General features: G+C 38.1%; 1 protein-coding gene across 2 annotated transcripts in view; it reads left to right on the forward strand.

Moving 5' to 3' along the window:
- Positions 1–16,352, forward strand: part of ZNF804B (zinc finger protein 804B) — a 231,337-nt gene extending 214,985 nt beyond the window's left edge. For both annotated transcript variants that reach the window (XM_039379778.1, XM_039379780.1), the window contains exons 3-4: positions 4,656–4,786; positions 8,932–16,352. In XM_039379778.1, the coding sequence (XP_039235712.1) occupies positions 4,656–4,786; positions 8,932–12,622 (3,822 nt within the window). In that variant the 3' untranslated portion in view covers positions 12,623–16,352. The remainder of the gene's footprint in view (positions 1–4,655; positions 4,787–8,931) is intronic.
- The last annotated feature ends 7,883 nt before the right edge of the window (positions 16,353–24,235 follow it).

The following is a 24,235-nucleotide window of genomic DNA, read 5'->3' on the forward strand; positions in this document are numbered from 1 at the left end:
AGTTCATCTTCATGATCCACCTCTCGACCTGCTCCAATAGGTCCATGTCTTTCCTATGTTGAGTAGCCTGGAGCTGGATGGAGCACTCTAGGTAGGGTCTCACCAGGGTGGAGTAGAGGGGAAGAATCTCCTCCCTTGACCTGCTGACCATGCTACTGGTGATGTTCCCCTAGTCCCCTTTATGCTGTCCATCCACTCGAGAGGTGTGAGAGAAGTTAAGAGATTGACAGTTAAGACCAAAACAAAACGGGTTTTGAGTAGCTCAGCCTTCTCCTCATCTGTTGTCACCAGTTCTCTACTCTTGCTCATCATAGGCAGTATGCTTTAACTTCCCTTTTTTTGGCTGGCATTCCTGTAGAAGCCCATCTTATTATTCTTTCCATCCTTTGGCAAGATCAGCTCCAGCTGCACCTTGGCCTTCCTGACCCATCCTTACATAACTAAGCAGCATCACTATACTCTTCCCAGAATACCTGTCCCTTCTTTCACTACTTGTGCATTTCCTTCTTGCCCCTCAATTTGACCAGCAGGTCTTGACTCAGCCATGCTAGTCTCCTTTCATCTTATGCCAAGGAGTCGAGACCTCTTATGCTCTATGGAAAACTTCCTTAAAGATCTGCCAGACTGGTTTTCCTCCCTTGTCCCAAGGGCAGTTTCCCAGGGGGGCCTATTGAATAAATCTTTGAAGATCTGAAATTTTGGTGTCCTAAAATTTAGGGTCTTGACTTTACTCTTCACCTGACCCATACCCCTCAGGACTGCAAACTCCACCAGCACATGATCATGGGATGCCTCCAATCTAGATGCCACCAATTACTCACTTGTGTTGGTGACCATCAGGTCCAGTATCACATCCACTCTGGTAGAGCTACCACAGCTTAAGAAGATATCTGGCTTAAGAAGATATCATCCATGTCCAGTCTCCTGGATTTCCTACAGCACACTGTGCTACTTTTCCAGCAGATGTAGAGGTGGTTGAAGTCCCCCAGGAGGACAAGAGCCTCCTGGAGAGAACACAGTCAGTCCTATAGCTGTGGTAAGAAGACTTCACCAATAAGCTCCCCTTGATCAGGTGGCCTGTGGTAGATACTGACCACAAGGTTCCCTTTGTTGCCGTGATCTCTAATTCTTCCCCATATGCTTTCAGTCTGGTTGTGACTATTGTTCAGAGACGACCCTACACACTCTCTATTTCTTGAGGCAGACACAAACCTTCTACCCCTCCTTTCTTGCCTGTCCCTTCTAAACATACTGTAGCCATTAATACTCCACTGAACTCCAGTCATGGGATTCTTTCCACCAGGTTGCAGTAATGGCAACTAGGCCATGTCATTCTAGCAGTACAGTGGCTTCCAGCTCCTCCTGTTTGTTGCCTATGCTGTGTGCATTGGTGTAAAGGCACCTCAGCTGGGCCGTCAGGTGTGTCTCCTTCTTAGAGGAACACCCCCTAATTGATTAGGTTCCCAAAATGCTTATTTCTTTCCAGCAGTTGCAAAGAAAGGCATCCAAATTTGATCAGATGAACAGCAATCCAGACAAACATTCACCTGCACAGGGAGGAATAAAAATCAGGATCATAACTCTGGAAAGAAAAATCAAGTCATTACTGCAAATTCATCAGGCAGTGAGTATCCTTCAGGTGCTCATAGGTCAGTGTAAAGCAAGTACTGGCCCCAGTAAAGTGACAAAAAAATCCAAACAACTCAACATTAAGAATGGGCAGAAATTGCTAAATTACAGGTATTTGACCACTGTTACTTCATGTCTAGCAAAAGCAGGTAGTGGAGATGAAGCTTCATTAACTCATTTGAATCTCCTGTTGATTCATACCAGAGTTCAAGAGGAAAAGCATAGATTCAGCAGTTTTTGACTGTCTTAGACAGAGGAACCAGTGTGACTCAGATCTGGTTCTACAAGTAAATCTTTGCATGAAAATGAATATTATTTTGTAGTCTTTTAGTCCTCTCTGTGGGTGTTTATAAAAAAAAGGATGGGTTACTTTTAGATATAGCAACACCCACACACTCGTGCACACAAAATGAGGGAAAGAATAGAACATGAGCTTAAAAAAACAAATATAACTCCAGGACAATAATATTTGCAGCTGATGAAGGACAGAACAGATGAATGCTATTAAATAAATCATAATTTATTACATGTGCCTGCATTTGGATGCCCAGTTAAGTACCTAATTACATGAAAAAATGCAATTGCCGTGTAAAGCAATGTTAATTTTCAAGCACACCTGCTGAGCTTGGGGTTGTCATTCAGGTACCTGCTCAGTTGCATGCTGTTGTGCACCATCTGCAGAAAATATTTGTGTGCCTGTCAGAAGTCTAGCACAGGTTATTAGTGAAGAAAACCAGGGGTTTGCAGGTTCAGCAGGAGTCCCATGATCTATCCAACATAGCTGACAAATTTTATTACAATTCTTAACTGGAGCTCTGGCAGTGCAGCTTTGTTTTATTTTGCTGAGGGGATGTGCAGGGAGAGCTCTTTCTCTGTTCAGACTGTAGATGCTTTTGATTTCTTGGATTTCAGCTCCAGTTGATGAGTTCTCTGCAATGCTTACCTGCTTTTTTTATTCTTTTCTCTACTTCTTTGACACATACTGTATGCCATTAGAGAGCGAAAAGTACTGCTAGAACTTCTATTCTTAGCGTTGGTCCATTTGCTTTTTTGATTATCATCCTAACTGCCAAAGAAATGAAATGGCATTGCTTTGCAGTACCTGCACTCCGTAGTACTCACTTTCACACTGTTCTTTGTTTCCTTGACAGGTAGAAACTGTTTCTGCTTTTCCCCATGAGTGCTTTAGGTGTGACGCTGAACAGCTCATGATGACAGCTAAAACATAGCAAGCGGCCCTAAAGGGCATTTCTCAAATGTGTTTCTCTGCCCTGTTTCTTTGCCCTTACTTCACATTGGACATGTTAATAAGGCTTAAGACTACCTGTGTTTTTCTTACTTATCTTTACAGCTTAAATATCTCTACACTCTTGTAAATATTACCTAGCTGACAGAATACGCGGATTTGTTTCTGAGAAGATTGTCTGATTTCTTTTACAGCTTTGGCTTTGATATATTATTTAAAAAGCTTCTTTCTTGAACCAAAAGTAACACTGTCTTACATATTTATCCATTTTACTGTAAATTGCAGACAATGAGGTTGAGGGAATGGAGCATTATGTGACTGGCCTGGCAAGTGACAAGTGAGGGAGGGCACATAAAGGGACAGGTAAAGGCCAAAAATATGGTGAAGTAAACATTTCTTTCTAAGCAACTGAAGCCTAAGAGCTTTAAAAAAAACTTTGCAGCTGTCCTGTTTTGGAGTCTACTTCAATGAAATACTAGATGTTGAAGCTGATAAAAACTTTATGGAGAAACATACAGATTTGACAAACTGTAAATATTTCTGATAGAATGGTAGAATTTTCATCAGGCACCAGGCAGCATGACAGTTCTTGGTGGTTGGTGGTTCTTTGAGCAACTGTCCTGTCCTTGTTGACCTCATCCGAGGGAGCTTGTCTGTGCAGAAACATCGAGGTGGTTCAGAGCCAGCTCATAAGATCCTTTGCAAAAATTACTCTCAGGGCTCCGTGGAAAATTTAGCATTTCCTGGTGTTGATTCTGTAGTTCTAAAGTTCACTGATGAGCACAGGGCTGCCTCCGGACCAAGGGGCAAGTGGATGCAGCAATTTAGTTCTCAGTCCTGGTCTTCAAGGTTTCTAGTTTGGGCATCTGACTGAATACACTGGAGCTCCCTCACAGCTTGTAAACCCCCCCTGCACAAACACCACAGCACTGGAGAGGTGGTGAAGGGGGGAAGGCATTTCTGCCATAGAATATGGAAGCATGGATTTGAACTGGAAAGATGTAAGATTAGACATGATCTGCTGACTCCTAGAGGGCACAATGAATTCAGAGGCAAGATAGCACCACTGTTTTTGCAGAGGATGCTTTTGACACTTTTTGGCATGTGTTTTCTCCTCCTCCACTTTCCTTATGCTATCAGCAGTGCAAAGCCAGGTAATAAAAAAATATAATAAAGGCAAAGAATTCTGCTCTCTCCAACAGTAATTACCTGATTTATAGAGGTTTAAAGATATTAAAAAAAAGTGTGAAAATAACCACAAAAGAGTTTTCTGAGCAAATATTTCAGACAGTAGTCCTCTCCTTCAAAAAAAAAAAAAAAAAATCTTAAAATCTATCAAACCAACAGAGAAGCCCACACATATACATGCATACATGTGCAAGTAGAGATCTACAAAATATGTTACACAGAGGAGCTTAGCCTTATTCCAGTATATGCCTATGTATTACATTCCAACAGAATTAATTAGATAGGAAAATGTTGACCTCATTAAATGGAGTCTAGTTTTGTGCCTGTATTTGTATACAACAGAAGATTTGTGTATTCATAGGAAGCAAAAAAGCTGTCATTCATATGTATGCATATATCAGCTAAAAAACAGTGGTCAAATCATGTTGTTTTGTTAGGCAAAAATAGTATTTTCAATCTCTTTTTACTATTATTTTAAGTATCTTTTTACTATCCATTTGCATACCAACTTCACAAAAAGCAAATAAATTAAGAGGAAATGTATCTGCTGTGTACATATTTAATCCCTTTTGTTTATGTTCTTTTCACAAAGAGATTGAAAGATTTGAAACAAAGAGAATTTGCTCGAAATGTGGCTTCAAAGTCATGGAAAGATGAGAAGAAACAGGAAAAAGCACTCAAGCGACTCCACCAGCTTGCAGAGTTACGGAAGCAGTCAGAATGGCAAGTATTTAAAAATCTTACTAGGTTTTAATGCCCTCTTCCCTCAGTCCCAGAAGAAATCTTAATATTTTTACTCCTACACAATGTAATGTACAGAGATTGTGTATAGCGTAACCTGTTTTCAGCTGTCCTCAACTCCAAATGTTCCTGTTCTGCAAACCATAAAATTGAAAGCCCTGAATTAATTACATGTTATTTGAAAGTTTGTCATTTTCTCTCCTGTAGCTAGTTATTCTCATGTCTTCTAAACTGAGTGTTTTGAAGATGCTTTTATAATATCATCATTTTACCTTATCCAAACTGATCTGAAGAGATTAATATGACTGTCTTAGCATTTGACACTAAGTGAACAGGAGAGGAAAAACTCTTTGTGAATAATTTTTCCTATTTTTAGGGTGCTGGGATTATTCTCAGAGTTTCTCTGTAGAGTAATGAAAAGTATCATTATGTGAATGAAAAACAAGTAATTAACTGAGTTAAGTTTATCTAATATTGTTAGCTCTGTTGAAGAATATTGAGATACAGGACAAAGATTGCACTAATAAACCTTTAAATTTGAGAAATCTCCTTTGTTTAATGGCACTGAGGGCTTCAGATTGTCACCAGACCAATTGTTTATGTTAATCTATGACCGTAATGAGTTAATCAGATAATTAACTGACATTCTTTTAAATTCATATCAAGATTACTTTACCCTGGAAATAGTAGCATTCAGAGTTTATTATACACTCATTTTGGCCTATGTAATTGCTTTTGAGCAATCTGCTGAAATATAACAGTTTAGTGCTAATATATCACTTTTATGGTTGCAACTCCATTTTCATACAAATCTGTTGAAACAAATGTAACTGCCTGTGGGAAGATTCCTTTATGCCCACATACTTGAAGATGTAGTCTCAGATAGACCAATAAGGTCAGTGATAATAGGAAAGCCAGAGTGAGACTGTGAGGGGAAAAAGCATGTTTGCTTTTAGAGAGAGCCAAGACTCCATAATCCTTTACAAAGAGCCTGGAAAGACAAAGCTTGCTCTTTGTAATCATGAATAGGTGCAGGGGTGGCTGAGAGCTGTGATTTTGGCAGAGGAGTAGCATTCCCAGTTGCTCAGGAAAGACGGAGTCAGCCTTTCTAAGCAAAGTCTACATACACATACAATTGTTATTGTCCCTGAGTATTGTGTCTCAGGTTCCAACACAATTCCTTGAAACAAGCCAGTACAATTTGACAACAAAATTACTATGAATCTTGTGCACAGAAACATTTTATTTTGCTATTCCAAGGAGACTTTTAAAAGGATCTCTTTATACACCTTCTCCAAGAGATTATTTCTTCTTGATGTACAAATAGGGGTGAATTTGTATCTCCTGATGCCAAATTTGTGGCAAATGCAAATATATGCTCTGAAATGCATACATATTCTCATACTCTGAGTTGATGCTACTTCAGAGAGTCTTTCTGTCTTTCCCACTGCTGAATGTCAATGTGTTTTTATAGCATTTATAAAACATGCTAGCCAATTATAGATAGCTGTTATGCAGATCTAGGAGTTCTAATGTATTTACATTTATTTAAAATATTTCCTAATCTTTAATCAAACTCTTTACTTAATCTAGTTCCTAATTTTTTTCTTGTTAGTGTACTGTAGTGCTGCATTGATACCAAATGTAGATAATTAGTCTAATGAAATGCGTGTTTAAATTATATCTTGGAAAAACACTTTTATGGTGGCTATATATGTCTTATCTCTAATGGAAAACGACAACAGTCATTCCAATCTCAGTTAATCATCTATTTCAAGAAATCAGTGATTTACCATGTTTGCTAAGGCCCTCTTAGATAGGTTGCACTTATTTTTTTTTTAATTACAAAAATACTAAACCGCAGATTTCAAATCTGAGATATTTTGGGAAGAGGAATAATGTAATTAATAAAAGTAGAACACAGAAAGAGAAAATATGGCAAAGTAAATCAAATCATTGTTGATAATAAGACCAATGAAGTGGTGATTAATATTGATGGAAATCTACCTGTGTCCTTTTTTCCCCACCAATGTTTGCTGATAGTTTTAACATTAATAACTCTTTGAATATTTTGCAAAGTCATTGATTGTGGAATAATATAAAGATAAAATAAAAATTTACTCTTAAAAAAGTCATATAAACACATTTCTCCCTAAGCAAGCAGAATGTTTCTCTTTCTCTTCCAGAGTTTGATTTTGCAGATGCTCCAGGTAGAAGTATCTCACTTTGAACACAGCACAATTTCTTTTGCAGTGGCCTCTCATAAACCCAAGACTTACCACAGATCAGATTCCCCTTAATACAATTTCAGAGTAAAACCAGTGTTTGTTCTGGATGTACATGGGCATAACTCTGAAAAAGAGCATTCACATGCTACTTCAAAATGTATAATTTCCTGTATGTAAAGATCACCTTCCCCATATAAAAGCCCAAGCTAAGTTGAGGATTTAGTCCTTTGTTTTTTTTGAAAAATTGTGTTACAATAGTGTAGGATGGTATGTATATGTTTGTGTGTGCTGTAATCTATGAAGAACCACAAACCACACACTGCGACTACATTTACCTAAAGCAATATTTAGTGTTTTGCTCTAAATTTTTGTTAAAAGTTCCACTCTTACTTTTATAGCGTTGATGAATTTATAAACTGTTTAATATATCAAGTTCTGAAACCACCTAAATTAAAGGTAGTATAAGATCTTTCTGCTGTGTAGAGGTGGCTATTATGCTTTGAAAGTACTAGAGTTTCTTGTTTTAATATTAAATTCTAAGCTTTGGCATAGGCTGCACATGCTTTGGAGCTGGTTGTGAGATGCCAGGTCTTCTAGACCTGGGAGGCAGCAAAGTGGAAGTTACCTGGAGTGTTTACTAAGCAGAACTCTGTTCTGGATTCTACATTTAGCTCAATGTGGATGTGGCAAAACAAAGAACATTGCTTTCTGACTTTACTGAGGTTAAAATATATACCCTTATTTGGACATTACCATGAGAGAGTTCAGGTTTGCTTTTTGAGTGTTAAGGGCTACTGGGACAGTTAGGTAGGATTAATGGGAGGCATAAAAACAGCTACCCTGGTTTAGCCTCTGAAAATTAAACACCTGCTCAAAATCATAAAGGAATAGACACACCTGTTCAAAAGCCTATGAGGGTCCTGAGGTCACTAACAAGCCTTAATGACCCTGACCACCCTCACCTGGGCCCCACTCACACCTGGTGGCTTAGAAAGCTCAGCCTTGGTCCTCCTTAGTCCACCTTAGTCTCTCTGGGCTGGGTTGGAGGAGGGTTGGTCTCCTTGGCCATATCCATGCTGGTGTCTGTCCCCGGCACTCCTTTCTCTGGACCTCAACCCATGCATTGGCTTCCTGGCTCAGCCTCAGCCCTCTCCAGTCACCATGGATCTGTCTGGTGTTCACTGGACCTGGCCCTGGCCCTAACCTATGGATTGTCTTTTTAAAACAGCTCAAGATGTGCATACAGGAACCTAAGGAAGATACCCCACAAAGCAGCCAGTCTTTATTTTGCAGCTGATATGAGTCTGATATGGTGGCCTCTTGAGTTTAGAGGGTTGAATTTCTCCCAGTTATCTTAAGGATGTTGTGAGAGTTCTTCAGACTTGCTCATTCAGGGTGAGCCACAGGGAGTGGTTTTCATCTGTATCTAATCACAGAAAAGTTCAGGATTTAAGTTGAGTACTGTCTACCTTTGAAAGACTTGGGGAAATCTGCATCATGAAAGGTAAAACATTGGAGGATTGAGGTCATAATACTTCAAGTTTTATCAAAAACTCACCAACTTTATTTTCCTTTGCTGACATCACATTCTGCTCTGAACTGGCAGAGGTCAAGGAGACTTGGACAACACTCCCAGGCACATGGTGGGATTGTTGGGGTGTCCCATGCAGAGCCAGGAGTTGGACATGATGATCCTTGTGGGTCCCTTCCAGCTCAGCATATTTTATGATTCTATGATTCCATGACTAGACTACGCATTCACCCTGTAGAAACTTAGCTTTCGCTTGTAACAGCATGAGAGACACCCTCCTTCACCATACAGACATTGTCAAATGCAAGCTCTGTCATGGCTTGGTTACTTAATACAGCTTTCTTTTTTCTTTATTTTTTACCTTACAGCATCACTGGGAGTGGACCATTGCTTAAAGCCCCCCGATTGGTCATGGAAAAGCAGCAGGGACCCCATGGCATTTTCCTGTATAAAGGTGGCAAGTTCACAGCCAGTTCTCAAAGAACAATGATGAGTGAAGGACAAGGTTTCTCCAGAGCCATGCTAGAGAAACAGCAGCTTATTATAAGCAGGCATCATCCCCCTACTGAAAGACACCGTGCACTTGGAAATCAAGTCTCACAAATGTTCCCAGATAGCACCAATACCTCTCAAAGGGCAGGAGTGTCTTTCTCGTTCTCTAAAAAGGTCCCTTTAAAGCTTGAGTCCTCAGCGTCAGTCTTCAGTGAGAACTCTGAAGAAGGAAATGATTGTAGTGAGTCTCCCAGTCTTAAAAAAAAGCAAGCTATTGAGGCCTGCCATTCTGGCACACTTTTGGAGGAACCCGTGAAAGCAAGCTTGGATAAAGGGTCACCTATTACACAAGACCAAATAGATATGGATAACAACACATCAAGTCATGCAGCTCCAAAACCTAAAATAGTAAAGGAAAATGATAAAAGTAGTGATAGGGAACTAGAAGAAAAAGTCAGTGCTCATCCTTCATTTTCTAAAGTCAAAATACAGCTTTCAAATTTGGATTTTTCTGGTTCACGGAGAGAAACAGAGCAAGAGAGCAAACTGAATGAATCTGAGCAATTCTTAGAAACTCTCATTTCGCCTTCATGCCAGGCTAACAATTTTTGTATGCAGTTGAACACCTACAAGCACAGTAATGCTCACCTGCCTAACCAGTTATCCGAACTCCCATCCCAGTCAGCGCCTGAGCTGGCACATTCAAGCAACATTAATAATAGTCCTGGAGTGGTAAAAAGAGAAAGATCTTTGGAGATTTCAGAAATCACAAATGGAAATATGGAAACATGTCCAAAGGAGGCCATGGTTAAAGGATTTAAGCCCCAGACATTGCCTTTCCTCCATGTATTGAGCAAAGATGGCACCACTGCTCTGCAGTGGCCCACAGAATTACTTTTGTTTACAAAAACTGAGCCCTGTATTTCATATGGCTGTAATCCATTGTATTTTGACTTCAGACTCTCTTTAAATCACAGAAATGGTAAACAGCATGAAACAAACAAAGCAAGCTGTAAAGAGCACTCTAAAAATAAGACTGCAGATGAAAATGAACCCTCAGGTTTAATAAAACACAAACAAATGTCAAATGTACAAGATAATCAGTTGTTGAAACCAAAGAAGATGAAAGGTTCCCTAAATCCAAGAAAGGCCAAGCAAAAAGCTGAGTCAGACATAGTGAAAGAAATGAAGAAAAATGGTCAAAAATGCATTGCAGATTATTTGAATGAAAATATACCCAAAGTGCCTGCTTACCTTGATGTGTCACAAAAGGATGATTTGACAGAAAAAAGTCTTCATACAACAACACTGAGAAGACCTTTAAAGCATCTTTTTCATAGCTGTGAAAGAAAAAACCAGAAATTTAGAAATGAAAGCATTTGCTTTTCTGCTTTTATGTCTAGGATTAAAAAGTCTAAAGCTGCAAAATGTCATTTACTTTATTCTAAAGAAAAATGTGAAAACCAGGATGACTACAGATCCATTCAAGATGTGGCCAGCTGCAGCAGTGATATAAGTGACAGTGGAAAAGACTCTAGTGGAAGTTTCCTTAGTTGTAAATCCAGTTCAAACAGCAGGAATTCAGAGAATGAAGGATGTGGAAGTTACACAAGGTGTTGGAGGTTCCCATCTCCTCAGAAGTCCTCCTCTGGCAGACATTCCAGCTATTCTGACACTTCAGTTAGCAGTACAAGTAGCTGCATGAGTTACATGAGTCCCACATCAAACAATCACAGCAGAAATTATTTGCTTTGTTGTTGTAAAAGAAGAAGCAAGACAGATGAAAGGCACAAATGTAAACACAGAAAGCACAAGTGTATTTTCACTTCAGATGATACAGATGAGGATTATCTGTGTCATAGTAGAAGTCACAGAACTAGAAACTGTACTCAGAGGGGCAAAATTAAATATCGAAAATGTTCAATACATGAAGTTTTACAACACAGAGACAGATCTAAACACAGCAGATGTAGACATCGGCATTTTGGCAAAGCTCATAGTAGGAGTAGAAGCTACCACAGATCCAAAAGTTGTTCCACTAGTGATTCAAGAAGCAGCGAAAGATCATCTAGTAGCAGAATCTCAAGAGGCGTCAGTTCAGGATCCTTCTCAAAAGAGACTGACAACTATGACAACAAAACAAAAGAGGATGCCAAAAGAGGTCCTAATGCTGAACCAGGAAAAGCTGAAACTGCACATTACAAATCTCTGAATGTGAATAGTCAGTCAAAAAACTTTGCCACCTGTTCTTCTGAAAACCTGGCAAAAGATATATGTGGAAAAAGGAAATCACTGACAGCCAAGTTACTTTTAGAAAGAGTGCAGTCTAAGAAAGCCCAGGAGCAAATGCACAATTCAGAGAGATTTTCAAACAGTGGTGGGGAAGAATTAAAGGATCGCTCGAAAAGTCACTTCGCTCTTCAGTTCTCATCATCGGTAGATGACATTGCAATGTTACCTTTGCCAGAGAAAGTGCTAAGCATAGGTAAAAATGACATGGGGCATAATGAAATCAGCTTGTTGGAAAACAGTGTGAAGAAAAACAACTTGGAAGCATCAGAGATAACTAATGTTGCTCTTTCACCTGGCACTGATTATGATCATTGTGTTTTTAAAGACGTAATTCAAATAGAAACAGGCTATCAGAGCCCAAGCATAAAAAGGAACACAGCAATAAAGGAACAACCCAATCTCTTCATTAGTGAAGTGCAACCCTTTATACAAAGCTGTGATCCATTACCAAATGATTTCCCTGGTGCTTTTTCCTCTAATAGATATTCTGTTGTTGCTAATTCAACAGAGACCAAAGAAGAACTACATGATATAAACATGGACTCCAACGGGGCAGAAGGCAGTTCAGACTCTTTTTGTGACAATGCTATGCAGAAGTATGATGACACAGTAGATGACCTAGAAGTGTACAGTAAATCCACCTCCCCTCCTTTAACACAGCAGCCTATCACATTTTCACCAGAAGAAGTAGACAAATACAGGTTGCTGCAGCTGCAAGCTCAGCAGCATATGCAGAAACAGCTTCTGGCAAAACATCTGAAAGTTTTGCCTGCCCCAGGACCAGCTGCCTTCTCTGCAACACCAGCAGTTCCTGCCTTCCCTGTTCAGCAGCACGCTACTGTCACTACCATCCACCACACACTGCTGCAACGCTTTGCTGTTTCAGCATCTGTGCATCCTCACGGCAGTCATCTCTCCCTGGCACCCCTCCACCCACTCTCTCAGGCACATTTTGCCCCCATATCACTTTCCCCATTAGCTCCAGCCTTCATTCCCACCCACCCTGCTTTGCTGACAGGACACCCATTACACTTGGTTTCCACCACACCCCTCCACCCTTCCCCGCTGACCTTCCCTGCACTTCCACATGCTGCATATATCCCGGCCTTATTTACACCACACCTGAACACAGCCACAGCTTCTGCTATACATCCAAATCACTTAGTTCATCCGGTATTCCAAGGGCAAGAGCCCCATCACTATTCTTGCTCTAGCCAGACCCAACAGTTACCTACAACAAAAGAAGTTTTCAGTGTTTCTAGCTACTTAAACTAGCCCAAATGATTTCACTATGGCTCCAAAACCAAATTTATGTAAAATAAAGCATTCAGTGTTCAATCACATGTCTGAGGGGAAATCTGTTGTTTTGCTGAGAGCACAATGGCAAAGATTTTAAAGTCCGCAATCTGTCTGACAGTATATGAATGTTGATTTTATTCTTGTATCTCTGAGGGAAAGCTGCTTAAAAGCTTCTTTGTGATACTAGCACAAGAAGGATGGGGTGGCTAGTGTCATTCTACAGAATGTTTGAAAAGAATAGCCCGAAGTGAAGTCTATGACTCTCAGGAGGAATAGGACCACAGCACCCAGACACAATGGGATTGAGTATATCTACGCGGATGAGGGATTTAAAGTAGCGCAATTTAAGGTAAAGCACACTTGAAACACCTCAAAGATTTGATTTTTCTGAGTGTATATATGAAAAGTCCAGTTCTTGGTTTGGTTAAGGTGTTTCTGAACAAAAAATAAGGTATCTGGGACCACCAGTCCCTGGGGCTGTCTCCTGGGTGAAATAAACTGGGGAGGCTCAGAGGGAGGGATGATGAGTTAACACTGGAAGAGAAGGGATCGCAACAGCATCTTGAAGATACTTTAGTGATTTCATCCCTGACATATGTTGCTTGGACAGTGCAAAAGGATTGCAGTCAGGCCACTGGTACATTACAAAAATATTCCCTTAGCATAGGGAGCTCTGTGCTGGCACAAGCAGGCTGCTGCTTTTCTCCCTGAACCAAGCATCCAAGAAGGCAATAAAGCCAAGTTCTTTGGCATTACCTGTGTATGTATCGTAGGGTATGTCAGGGGTGAGCTGCAGTAGCCCAGAATTGCCAACAACCAGTGCTGGCTTTGAACCTCAGAGGTCCTTGGCCAAAACTGCAACACTTCTTTCCTATCAAACAGAGCTCTGACATGTGGAAGAGTCTTTCCCAAAGAATGTGTAAATATCTTTCATCCCTTTCACAAACAACAGAAACAATTGGCTGGTCCTATAAATTTGTGCTGATACTCATAAAAATGCAGAAGTAAAATTCTGAGCAGCTCTCCAAAAACTGGTTGTCCAGGTTGCCTCAAAGAAAAACGTCATAGTACTCAGCATTTAAAGGTATATTGAATCTAAACAAATATGTCAAGATTCTCGCATGGCTTCCCAAACTCTCAACAAGCAAATTGAAATTCTGAATCCACAATGTTTGAATGCATGTATCCAACCTTCAGAGTAATGTGTGGTTGAAATTGTTCATAATAACTGTGTATCTGGAAATAGGTGAGGACTTCAGCATCTCTTTGAATGGCATAGTTTGACTATTTTGTAATACTTCTGACTCAACATGAGATTTGTAGGATGAAATTAAGTTCATAATTGTCATTAGACTGCAGGCATGCTTCCCAATATAATTGGACCATGAAGTATCCAACAGACAGTACCTGTTTGTATTAAAAACATTTGAAATAATTTCAATTCATTTGCAATAAGGTAATGCACAGTTAAAAATATATATTTCAGAATCAACATAAAATACATTTAAAAAGTTTTGGAGGAATTTTATTTCATTATATTCAGCTATCTGAATCAACTGAGAAATCTAATTGCAGTTAAGTTGTGTATTAAAATACAACAGGACCAATTTTCTTAGTCTTAATCAAACTGGATTGATCCATTGCAATAAAATGGAATTGTTTTAATTTCTAAAAGCAGCTGCTTCAGCAAAAACTGGTATTATGTCAAACTTTTCAAATGACTTTACAAGTTGCAACTGTTTGCTTTGTCTTTTCAAAGTTTGTATTTTTAAAGTAGCTTCGAATGCTTAATGTTTTAGACATTGAATAAAAACTATCAGAAAAAAAAATGGAGACTGAGCAGAAGCAAAACATTTTTGTGTTGAGAAATGTTGATGAAACCAGCACTGTCAAATATATTTTGACATGATTCCCAGCTTATTTATTAGTCTCATTAACCAAATGGATTTGTGCCACTTTGGAGTTACTTATCTGTATGTAAGTAGCATATAAATTATGTTTAATTTTCTGATTTTAATTGCAGGGAACTTCTTTAATCAAAATTATTACTTCAGAATTAAAAAGGTCGAAATTTTTCTTGGAAAAGATGTAAAATTAAATATTTCTACAGTTTAAAAATTCTTCCTTTTGATTTTGGCTAAAAATCTTCCCAAATTAAGATCTGAATTTACATATAATTTCTATGCTTCTGCAACTTTGTTTTCTGAGAATAAAGCATATTTCACTGATTGTGATTTAACACCTCCGAAAATTATTACTTGCTTGGATGGAGATCACTCACTCAGTGGAACACTTGGAAACATTAGTCATAACTCTGTAGAAATATTGTGAACTGGCCATCTAAAGTAGCAGGTCAATCTGTGCCCTAGAAGAGGCTGACTAAGCTGCATAGCCATGACCACCAGTTCAGGGCTAATACCAGCCTAAAAGATGCATTTCCATCCCTACAAACTTTTGAATTTATGGGCCCAGTTTCATTTCTATTGAAGCAAACCCAGCTGTTCTCACTGTATATAAGAGTTCATTTGTATCCTAAGTAGATAACGAAAAAAGAAAAATATGGAACTAAGGAATGATGGGCTAATCTCATCTTTAATGTGTGTACACACATTTTGTATCCCTGCTTCTTACAGACAATGTTAATGCTGTAGAAATTTCTGTCTCAAAAAACCTAACCAATTGAAACTTAACCATATCCTAGTACATGGATAATTTATGGAAAATAGATACATATCTTTCCCATAACATATGCACAATACAGTGGGATCCTAGAAGAAACAAAATCATAGGATGTCAATGCATTATTGTATATACCAACACGGTAAGGCAAATAAATTGACAATGAAGATTAAATTTAATTCTTGGAACAATGAGAATTAGGATTTTGAGAGGTTTTGATGGGGAAAAAAGGAGAGATTAAGAACAGAAATAGCACAGTAGCAAAACAGTAATCGTTGACTACTGAACAAAGGAAATGTCCAATATCATTTTTAATACAAAGAAGAGATTTTCTTGGAGAAATGTAATAAAGCTATCAGCACAGCTGAAATTATATATTCTCTCTAATTGCTACCATATTTGATTTTCATCAGTAATGTACTGATGTAATGTACTGATGTACTGATGTAATAATATGTATCATTATAATTATTAAAATCATTATTGAGCCCAACGTATGGAGCCATGCTACAATTTTGATTTTATTCAAATAGATTTTTAAAAGAGTTACAGTATCCTCATGGCAGTGATATAGACACACCAAGTTAATAATCTGTTTTAGCTTGATGGTATGTTCTTGATACATACCCACACACTAAAATTCCTATAAGAAATGTTTCCTCAGTTACACCATGATAATTTTTTTTGTTGTTGCTGTTTGGGAGTTTTATTTGTAACTGAGGTACCTCTGGAATACATTCAAGATGTATATTTGTTGTTCAGATTTGCATAAAAATGCCATTTGATCAGATTGATTTAAAAAGTGTCAAGTTTATATTTAAAACTGGATAATACTCTGGCTAGTATAATATGTAAACTAGTAATTTTGTTTTGTATTCTCTGTATAAAGTGTTTTATATTATACAGTAGCTAAGTGAATTGCACTATTGTACATGCAATGCGACTTTTTTTTTAGCTTATTCAAGGAATCCCTGGGAATGTAGTTTAATGCAATAATATTTTTTTTCAATAAAAAGGCTTACTGGTATAAAGAGTGTCAGTCATGTATTTTTAATGTAAAGCATACCAAAAGGCAGCAACATAATAAAATGCAGAATGATGCAAACATATTCTGTATTTTAATCTGCAGAACTGAAATACATTTAATTCATTCCTGTGGCTATAATCCTGAAATTTCTTAGAATGTTTCCTAAAGATTTTAGTATGTGTTAAAAAAGTGGGTTGTTTAAATGGAACTGAAAATAAATATTCCTTTAAAAAAATTATTCTATCTATGTGGTTTTTCCATGTACTTTTAGTGAATAAACATCCTCCTGGATAATTTTATGCACTGATAAGTTGATTTAGAATGTCACCTATAACTCATCAGGTTGCCCAAATAATGTCTCTGAGCTATGATTCTTAATGCTTGTATAGTAGGACTTTGGGTAAAGAAGCTAACAGTAGGATCAACAAATGCATAATTTATTCGCCCTTCAATCATACTTTAAAACTTTACATAGTTGTGATAAGTATCACTTTATCCCATGTTTTCTCTTTTACGTTGTATTTTTCCAGTTTATTTATTGTGTCCTGTTCCATCTGTCTTTCATCTTTATTGTAAGCTTTCAGATGTAAGGCTTTGGCTTTGGTCACGTGGGTACTCAGCTTCAGGGGTCTGAGAAACTACTGCTGTGCTACTTGTAAGGCTAGTTATAGCCACCAGTAAATAGTTTCATAAGTGTCATGCCTCCAAGTGAGCACAACAACTGAAGGTGAAAACAAGTGTCTCCGTGGGTACATGTAACAGATAAAACTGTGGTTTTGAGGTATGATGTGACAGAGGTTATATTCTGTTAGACGTATCTGCATAGCTGGAAATACCTTGGCCAATCTCTGGGACCAAATTAATCGACCATGCAGTGACATGTCATGACTCAGGCATTCTATAAAATCTTGAAATCACAGCAAATCAACAGAGACATAATTACACAGTGTATCTAATTCCATTCAATTGCGTTTCTTCATCTAGTTGTTTCATAATAAAAATTCAGAACTAGAAAAACTTACTTACGCAGTGTGTGTGTCTGAAGGAAATCCCCTGCAAATCAATATCTATGCCACTACCTGTCAATTTTAGTAAGCTTCCAGTTGAGATCAGATGTCACCTCTTTGTTGCTGAACAAACCTTGATACAAGCTGGGGAAAAAAACGAAAACAAAATAAAAAACCCCACCACAAAACAAAACAAAACCACAAACAAACAAAACCAAAATAAAAATCTTGTTTTGACCAGGATGCAATATGTGAACAGATGAAGTTGTCCACACCTTCCTATTCCTGGTAAAGTTAGCTACAATGCCAGCAAAACCTTTCCTGCAATTTGGTGGGAAGCAAGTGCATAACCTAATTATGGGAAGTAAGCATCTTAATATATATTTTATACAGAGATATAAAGAATGTCTGGGAATGCAGCTCATTACCTTTCTCTGTCTAGACACTAGGCACAATGATAACAACATGTGGGAATAACAGGAATCTGCAAGTCACTAAACTGCACTGCTGCCTTGCTGAGACTGGGACATACTGTTGCAATGTGCTTGAACATTTCTCTGCCCCAGGGCTGAGGCGAATTAACTCATTAGCATTTCAGGTCATGAAAATACTCTCAGCCTCTTCAGGACCATGAGAACGAGCCTTAAGTCAGCATGTTACTTGTCTATAAAACACGTAGTAATTTTAAAATACTTTCTACTATTCTTCAATGAACACATTATTTTCTCTAACAGAAAACACAGAAGAAGCCAAACAGCCAATTGCAGAAATTATAGACAGAAATAAATCTACAGTTACAGCAATGAGTGTTTATTTTAAACATCTACTACTTAACAGTGACCAATCTGTTTTGACAATGTGCTTAAAAGTGCTGTTGGCTGAGATGTCAAGTAGTAGATACATGACTTCTTAAAAGAAGATTCAGCCCAAACTCATTTTTTATGGTCTAGCTATATAACCCTAAAAATAAATATAAAGTTGAAAAGCTTGATAGACTTCCACCAAGCAGTATAAACAGTTTTGCTGCCTCTACTTAAGAGACCATATTAAACTCATATTACACACAAAAATCAATATTTCATTCTTATGAACCAATAAACTTTTTAGACCAAATAACTTTTTCATTTGCAAATCAATAAATTAAATGTATTTGCATATAAATACAATTTTATAAATAACATTATAAATGTAATTTTACATATAAAACTTTTGTGTAGTCCAGGGTGTGTATGTGTGCAAATCAGCAATATTACTAAATAAATCATTGCAAGTGGAATGAGCCAATTAGTCTCAGACAGCCACAAACCACCTATTTTTACGTAAAGCAATATGTTCTATACAAAAATGGTTGAATTATAATTTTCTTTCTTCTTTTTTTGCAAGTAATTTATGGGCTGTTTTCTTCCAGTCCCAGTCGGAAACCTTACAAAATTTAACTGAAATAGTTATGTGTGTGTTGGTGAGGTGGGATGTGTCGCCTTAAGGATGAACAATTGGACCTAGTAGAAACTTATACACCTCACAGCTGAGCGTGGACCCGTGTGAACCTCATGAAGTTCAGCAAGGCCAAGTGCAAGGCCCTGCACCTGGACCCTGCACCTGGGCTGAGGCAATCCCAAGTACAAGTACAGGCTGAGTGGAGAATGGATTGAGAGCAGCCTTGGGGAGGAGGACTTGGGGTGTTGGTGGATGAGAGGCTGGACACGACCTGGCAATGTGCGCTCGCATCCCTTACAGCTAACCCGGGGTACATGAAAAGCAGTGTGGCCAGCAGGTCAAGGGAGATGATTCTGTCCCTCTACTCTTCTTTTGTGAAACCCCACCTAGAGTACTGCATCCAGCTCTGGGGTCCTCAGAAGAAAAACATGGACCTGTTGGAGTAGATCCAGAGGAAAGACAATAAGTCGATCACAGGGCTGGAACATATGGCCTATAAACACAGACATAGAATTCTGCATGTAAATCAAAGATGTACAAGTAGGAGATACTGTTAATTAATTGCTGCATATTTTCACAGGTGAAATATTGCAAAGTTCCTGAAAGAGGAGATTTTTTTTTTTCTCCTGTCCCTCATGCTTAGACAGTGTAAATTTGCTGAGTAAATGCTTATCTGTCAGCTGTCCACATTATTATGAATAGAAAATCCTATCCTCATCAGAGAAAGCGAAAACACTAGAAATGCTTGCTTTGTGCTTATACCAGGATTTCTCTGACAGGATTCCAGTATTTTTGAGAGTACACTCTACTTTCAAGTGAGTTTGCTTTCTCCAGAGGGGTGGAGTACCTACGGGTTTGAAGGTGGAGGTGCAACTAGTCTCTTCTGCTTAAATATTGATCCTGTTAATTTAAGTTCCAAATAAAGACATCCACATCCAGAGATAGATAACAAAATTTGATCCAAGGATAGATAACCAAGCCTTGGTCTACTTTTTTTCTAGTAATTTCTTGAAAGGTCTCTGAAACTTAAAATACTTAATGCTTTTGTTACTACAGTTCTGGCATCTAATGCTGACATAAGTTTAATACTTAGAAATGAGCTTTCCCACCACAAGTCCCCCTCTCTTAGCTCTCCTCTGATTTTATTTTCTTAAATGATGTTTTAGATTAGCAGTTCTTATTGGGTTTTTTTTGTAAATTATATGGGTCAGCATTTAAGAATTTTCCCATCTAAATGAGACTGCATAAAATATAGATGTCTACTCCTCCTTGTATTCCTCAAAAACTGAAGAACTCATGGGCTCATCCCACTTTCCACAGGATCACTAGAATTGCCCTTTCTAGCTGCTTACCTTTCCCCACTGAGCTTACAAGGTGCCTACATGGCAACTTGAGCTACATTTTAGAGTTCAAAGTAGATCACCAGTGTAAGATACATATTGCTATAATTTGGACAACTAGAAATTTTTGAAACTCAAAACTGAAATCACTAGAGCTAAGTCAGTTTGTCATTTAGAGGTACTACTCCTGCTTAGAAGAGGAAATCAAGATGGAAATCGAACAAACCTTTATTTTCAGCTATTTATAAAGAGATGTCTATGAAATGCCTGCACTGGCAGAAGTCAAAAGAGGGCTGACATTTCAAATATGGGTAGGTTTATCTCCAATGCTTTGCAAGAGTTCTCTAGAATTATTCACCAAAATATTTAGTGAAAAATATAAGATGAGAATTAAATTTTTAAATAACTCATGACCAAATTATGAAATTTAAAGGATTAAATTTAAATATGTTATTTGCTTCATATTATTTGTTCCAGTGAAATGACAAATTAACTTTACATGTTTGTACATGTTTAATTAAGTAAATTAAGTTTACATGTTTGTACACAGCACCATATTTGTTTCTTGGTTTAATTATTGCATTTTTCTTCTTTGTCCATACTTTTCATCAGATGTTGGCTTTCAGTGCTAGTTTGCTATTAGCTGGTATTAAAAAGTCAGTCATTAATATTCTGTATGTCACATAAACATTCTCTACAGTATGTTTTTTTCACCAGCTTTAGCTGCTAGAAATGAATGAAAGATGCAGCAATGGAACATTTTGAAAGGTTTTCTCAAAGAAATGTGTGGGACTATCCTTGACGTGAGTCCAAAAAAATCCATAGTAACAAGTGTAGATAAAACGATAATCCAGAAAGAAAATGACAGGCCAAAAGAGAGAGTCTTGAAAGACTTTTCTTTTGATAAGATGCAATTCTGACAGAAAACAATATTATTGAGATCATGGTGTTTACTCTCTGACAAACCATTAAAGCATCTGCTACAAATCCGGAGCAAAGGACATGCCAGAGCGTGATAGTCATAAATAGACCTAAGATGATGACATAGCACAGTCTTCTTCTGCAAATAATCATTGCACACATCTATGGCCCAAACAGCACTGCAAAGGATATTTCTCAGCCCCAGTTGGTCAACTCTATTATTCCTGGTGTATTTCAGACCTCAGGGAACAAAGGGAAATAAAGACCTGATATGATATCTAGAAAGCCTCACTGGGGAACAGATTGTTTTAGAAAATTTAAAGGCATGAGGAGGCCTGAGAAGGGGCAGAAATCCTGGGAGGGAGCTTGCCGTGTGGCAGGGTGAAGGGGAGGAAAGCTGCCAGGCTGTGGCTAGCAAGAGGAATGTGCTAAGAGAGGCAGCTGCACTGCTCGGCTTGCACAGAAAAAGGCTTTACAGGCTGAGCCTGGCCTAGATGAGAAGAACACAGCATGGAGGTTACTATGCAGCCTACGAAAGCAAATTACCCTTCAAAAGAAAGATGGCTCATGTTAACCCCCTTCAGTTAATGTGAGCTGCTGTGTTTAAATGAGCATGAAGACACAATCTAATGGAAGGACGGCTCTCACATCCACATAAATCCCATGGTGGAGGAGGCATGTAATCAGGGTTGATTGCCATAATGTCTATGCTTTATTGGAGAAGCTGTTCTTTGTATATAGATTTTGTACTGCATAAACCCATTCAACCCTATTTTCCAACCTGGAAATATTACTTTCATAGCTAAATAACTAGAGGTTCTACCTTTAAATTGTGACACTGGAGTATATAAAAATCCATTTAAGCAACCTACAGAGCTGCTTATAAACTGAGTACAGCTGTAGCAGATGGTACTCATGCCAAGGTGGAGAAGAACTTCATACACTGTACATAGGACTCATTAAGCTTGTCTTGGAAGAATAGAAACAGCAGTTGGATATGGCATTAGCTATGGATATCTTCAAAGCATAAGCTGCCAAGCTATTACAATTAGTGCCTAAAGATTAAAGTTTGTCAGGTAGCTCCCATTAGGACCCAACAATTCATTAGAATGTGCTCAGAGCATATATTACACCACATGAGCTGACTATAAGTCTCCAAATAAGGACATAAACTGCTGAGATGTGACAGAGGAAATTCAAGGTATTTATTGTGCACAAAATAGCTTTTGTACCTGTTGTGGTTCTTAAAACAATAGTTTGACAATCCTATGCCATTGATTCTATTTTGTAGCTGCCCAATTCCACGTGTTAAACCCAGGGATTATATTGCCTGTCTTGCAGGATTGTATTACCTGTATTCCGAAGATCTCAGAGTAGTGATATTTTGAAGAAAATAACCTAAAGGCCTATGTTTTGAAATAAGTAAGCAGGATAATTTTCAGGCTTCTATGCAAAGACAGGTAAGCACTATGATTTCTAAAATAAGGTTCAATCAGTAGGTGTGCAATAGAGTCCATGTAATTTCCATGAAACTATACTTGTGACTATGGAAAAGTTGAGCCCTCACAAATATCAGTGTTCACATATATGTCTACATCTATTCACAGACAGCTGAAGCAGATTTCTGTCCTCACCCTGATCTCACTATTAGAACGACTCTATCACCAGAGTCCATCCCCAGTCATCTAACTAAATCTACACTTGTTCACACATAGAGGAGGTACTGACATTTTAGCCATCTTATGGATGCTGTTCTCCACACATGATGGGGAGGACTTATAAACTCCAGTATATGAGTGTTCTGTAGCTCCTGGAATGGTCCAGGCCCCTGCACTGTGCCGTTTGCATGGTGGCAGCGGGGTCTACTTTTGCTACCACTATAGATGTGCAGAATAAACTTACTCAGAATCTAGTGATGCTTGAAATCTAAGACCAGATCCAAATTTTACAGGTCTAGTTGAGTTCTATTCTTATCATCTTAATTCACCTCGACCACTTTAAATCTCTGTCCTCCTTGCTAAGTCCCTCCAGAGACCATGCTTTCCACCTGAATAATCCTTTAACACAGACATCCTCTGCTTCCATCTCTCACTTTCTAGTGTAAATTGTCATAATGCAAAAGTATACAGTATTTTAGATCTCTGCTTAAAATATAAAATGCCAGCTTCTGTCACACTTAGGCCCTAAGGCTTTTTTTAGGATCGAGCTGCTACTGCCAGAAATAGGGTGCTGCAATTGAATCTGTGTTATGATTTTATATTCTGTATTATACTGGGCTTTCAAGTTGGGCATATTTACATGTACATTTGATAACATCTAATGTATGCACACAGCTAAAATAAAATTTTCATGATGGTAACAAATCACATGCAGGCTCTGATGAGTTCCTTTCCTTATGCTAAGCTCCACATATCTTAGTGAACTTCTGCATCAGTTCACATCCTGGAACAGAATGATGCACACATCATATATCTGTGGGAAAGTACAAATATACACTTTCCTATGACATCAACAATAAATCAATTATGTGTGATAGCTAAAATTATGCTTATTTATATAAGTTGCCAGATGAAAAGAGTGTTTTCCATTGCGTTTTTATTCCATTTTCAATCTTGATTAAACATAGAGTAATCAAGTTCATCTGCACTGTGTCAGGGATTAGAAGTGTTGCTTCAGACTGTGTGTTTGAGGGTATTTGTGGTAAAAAAAAATGGTATAAACTGGCAGGAAAAACTCACTGACCTAAAAATAATGTGTTATTATGAAACTGCTAATTGACACTAACCAATATATGTAAGAAACACTCGAATTAAGAATTCCTACTTAAAAGGAGAAAAACAAGCTTAACTTGCTCTCATAAGGGTCTTACTAATTTTCCTTCTACCTCTAGGTAATCATTGGAGGGGGTTGCCTATGAAGAGACATTTCAAGTGAACTCTGAACCTACTACTCAAAGCAGGCAAAGGCTCTTCCTTAAACTGGCAAAAGAATGAAGAACTAAGTGACATGTTTCTGCTCAATGAACAAAACTGTAATGAATTTAAAGGAAATTATAGATTTTATCATCTTATGTAAAGTCCACTGATGAGCATCTGGGTTTTGATGGCATACTGATTATTGATGGTCCAAACTTATTAAGCTTTCTACTCTCTTTGTTCACCGAAGTAAATCAACACAG

The sequence above is a fragment of the Pipra filicauda genome, unplaced genomic scaffold (assembly GCF_003945595.2).
Source record: "Pipra filicauda isolate LSUMZ 115617 unplaced genomic scaffold, ASM394559v2 scaffold105_size2325265_pilon, whole genome shotgun sequence".
In the NCBI taxonomy this organism is placed as follows: domain Eukaryota; kingdom Metazoa; phylum Chordata; class Aves; order Passeriformes; family Pipridae; genus Pipra; species Pipra filicauda.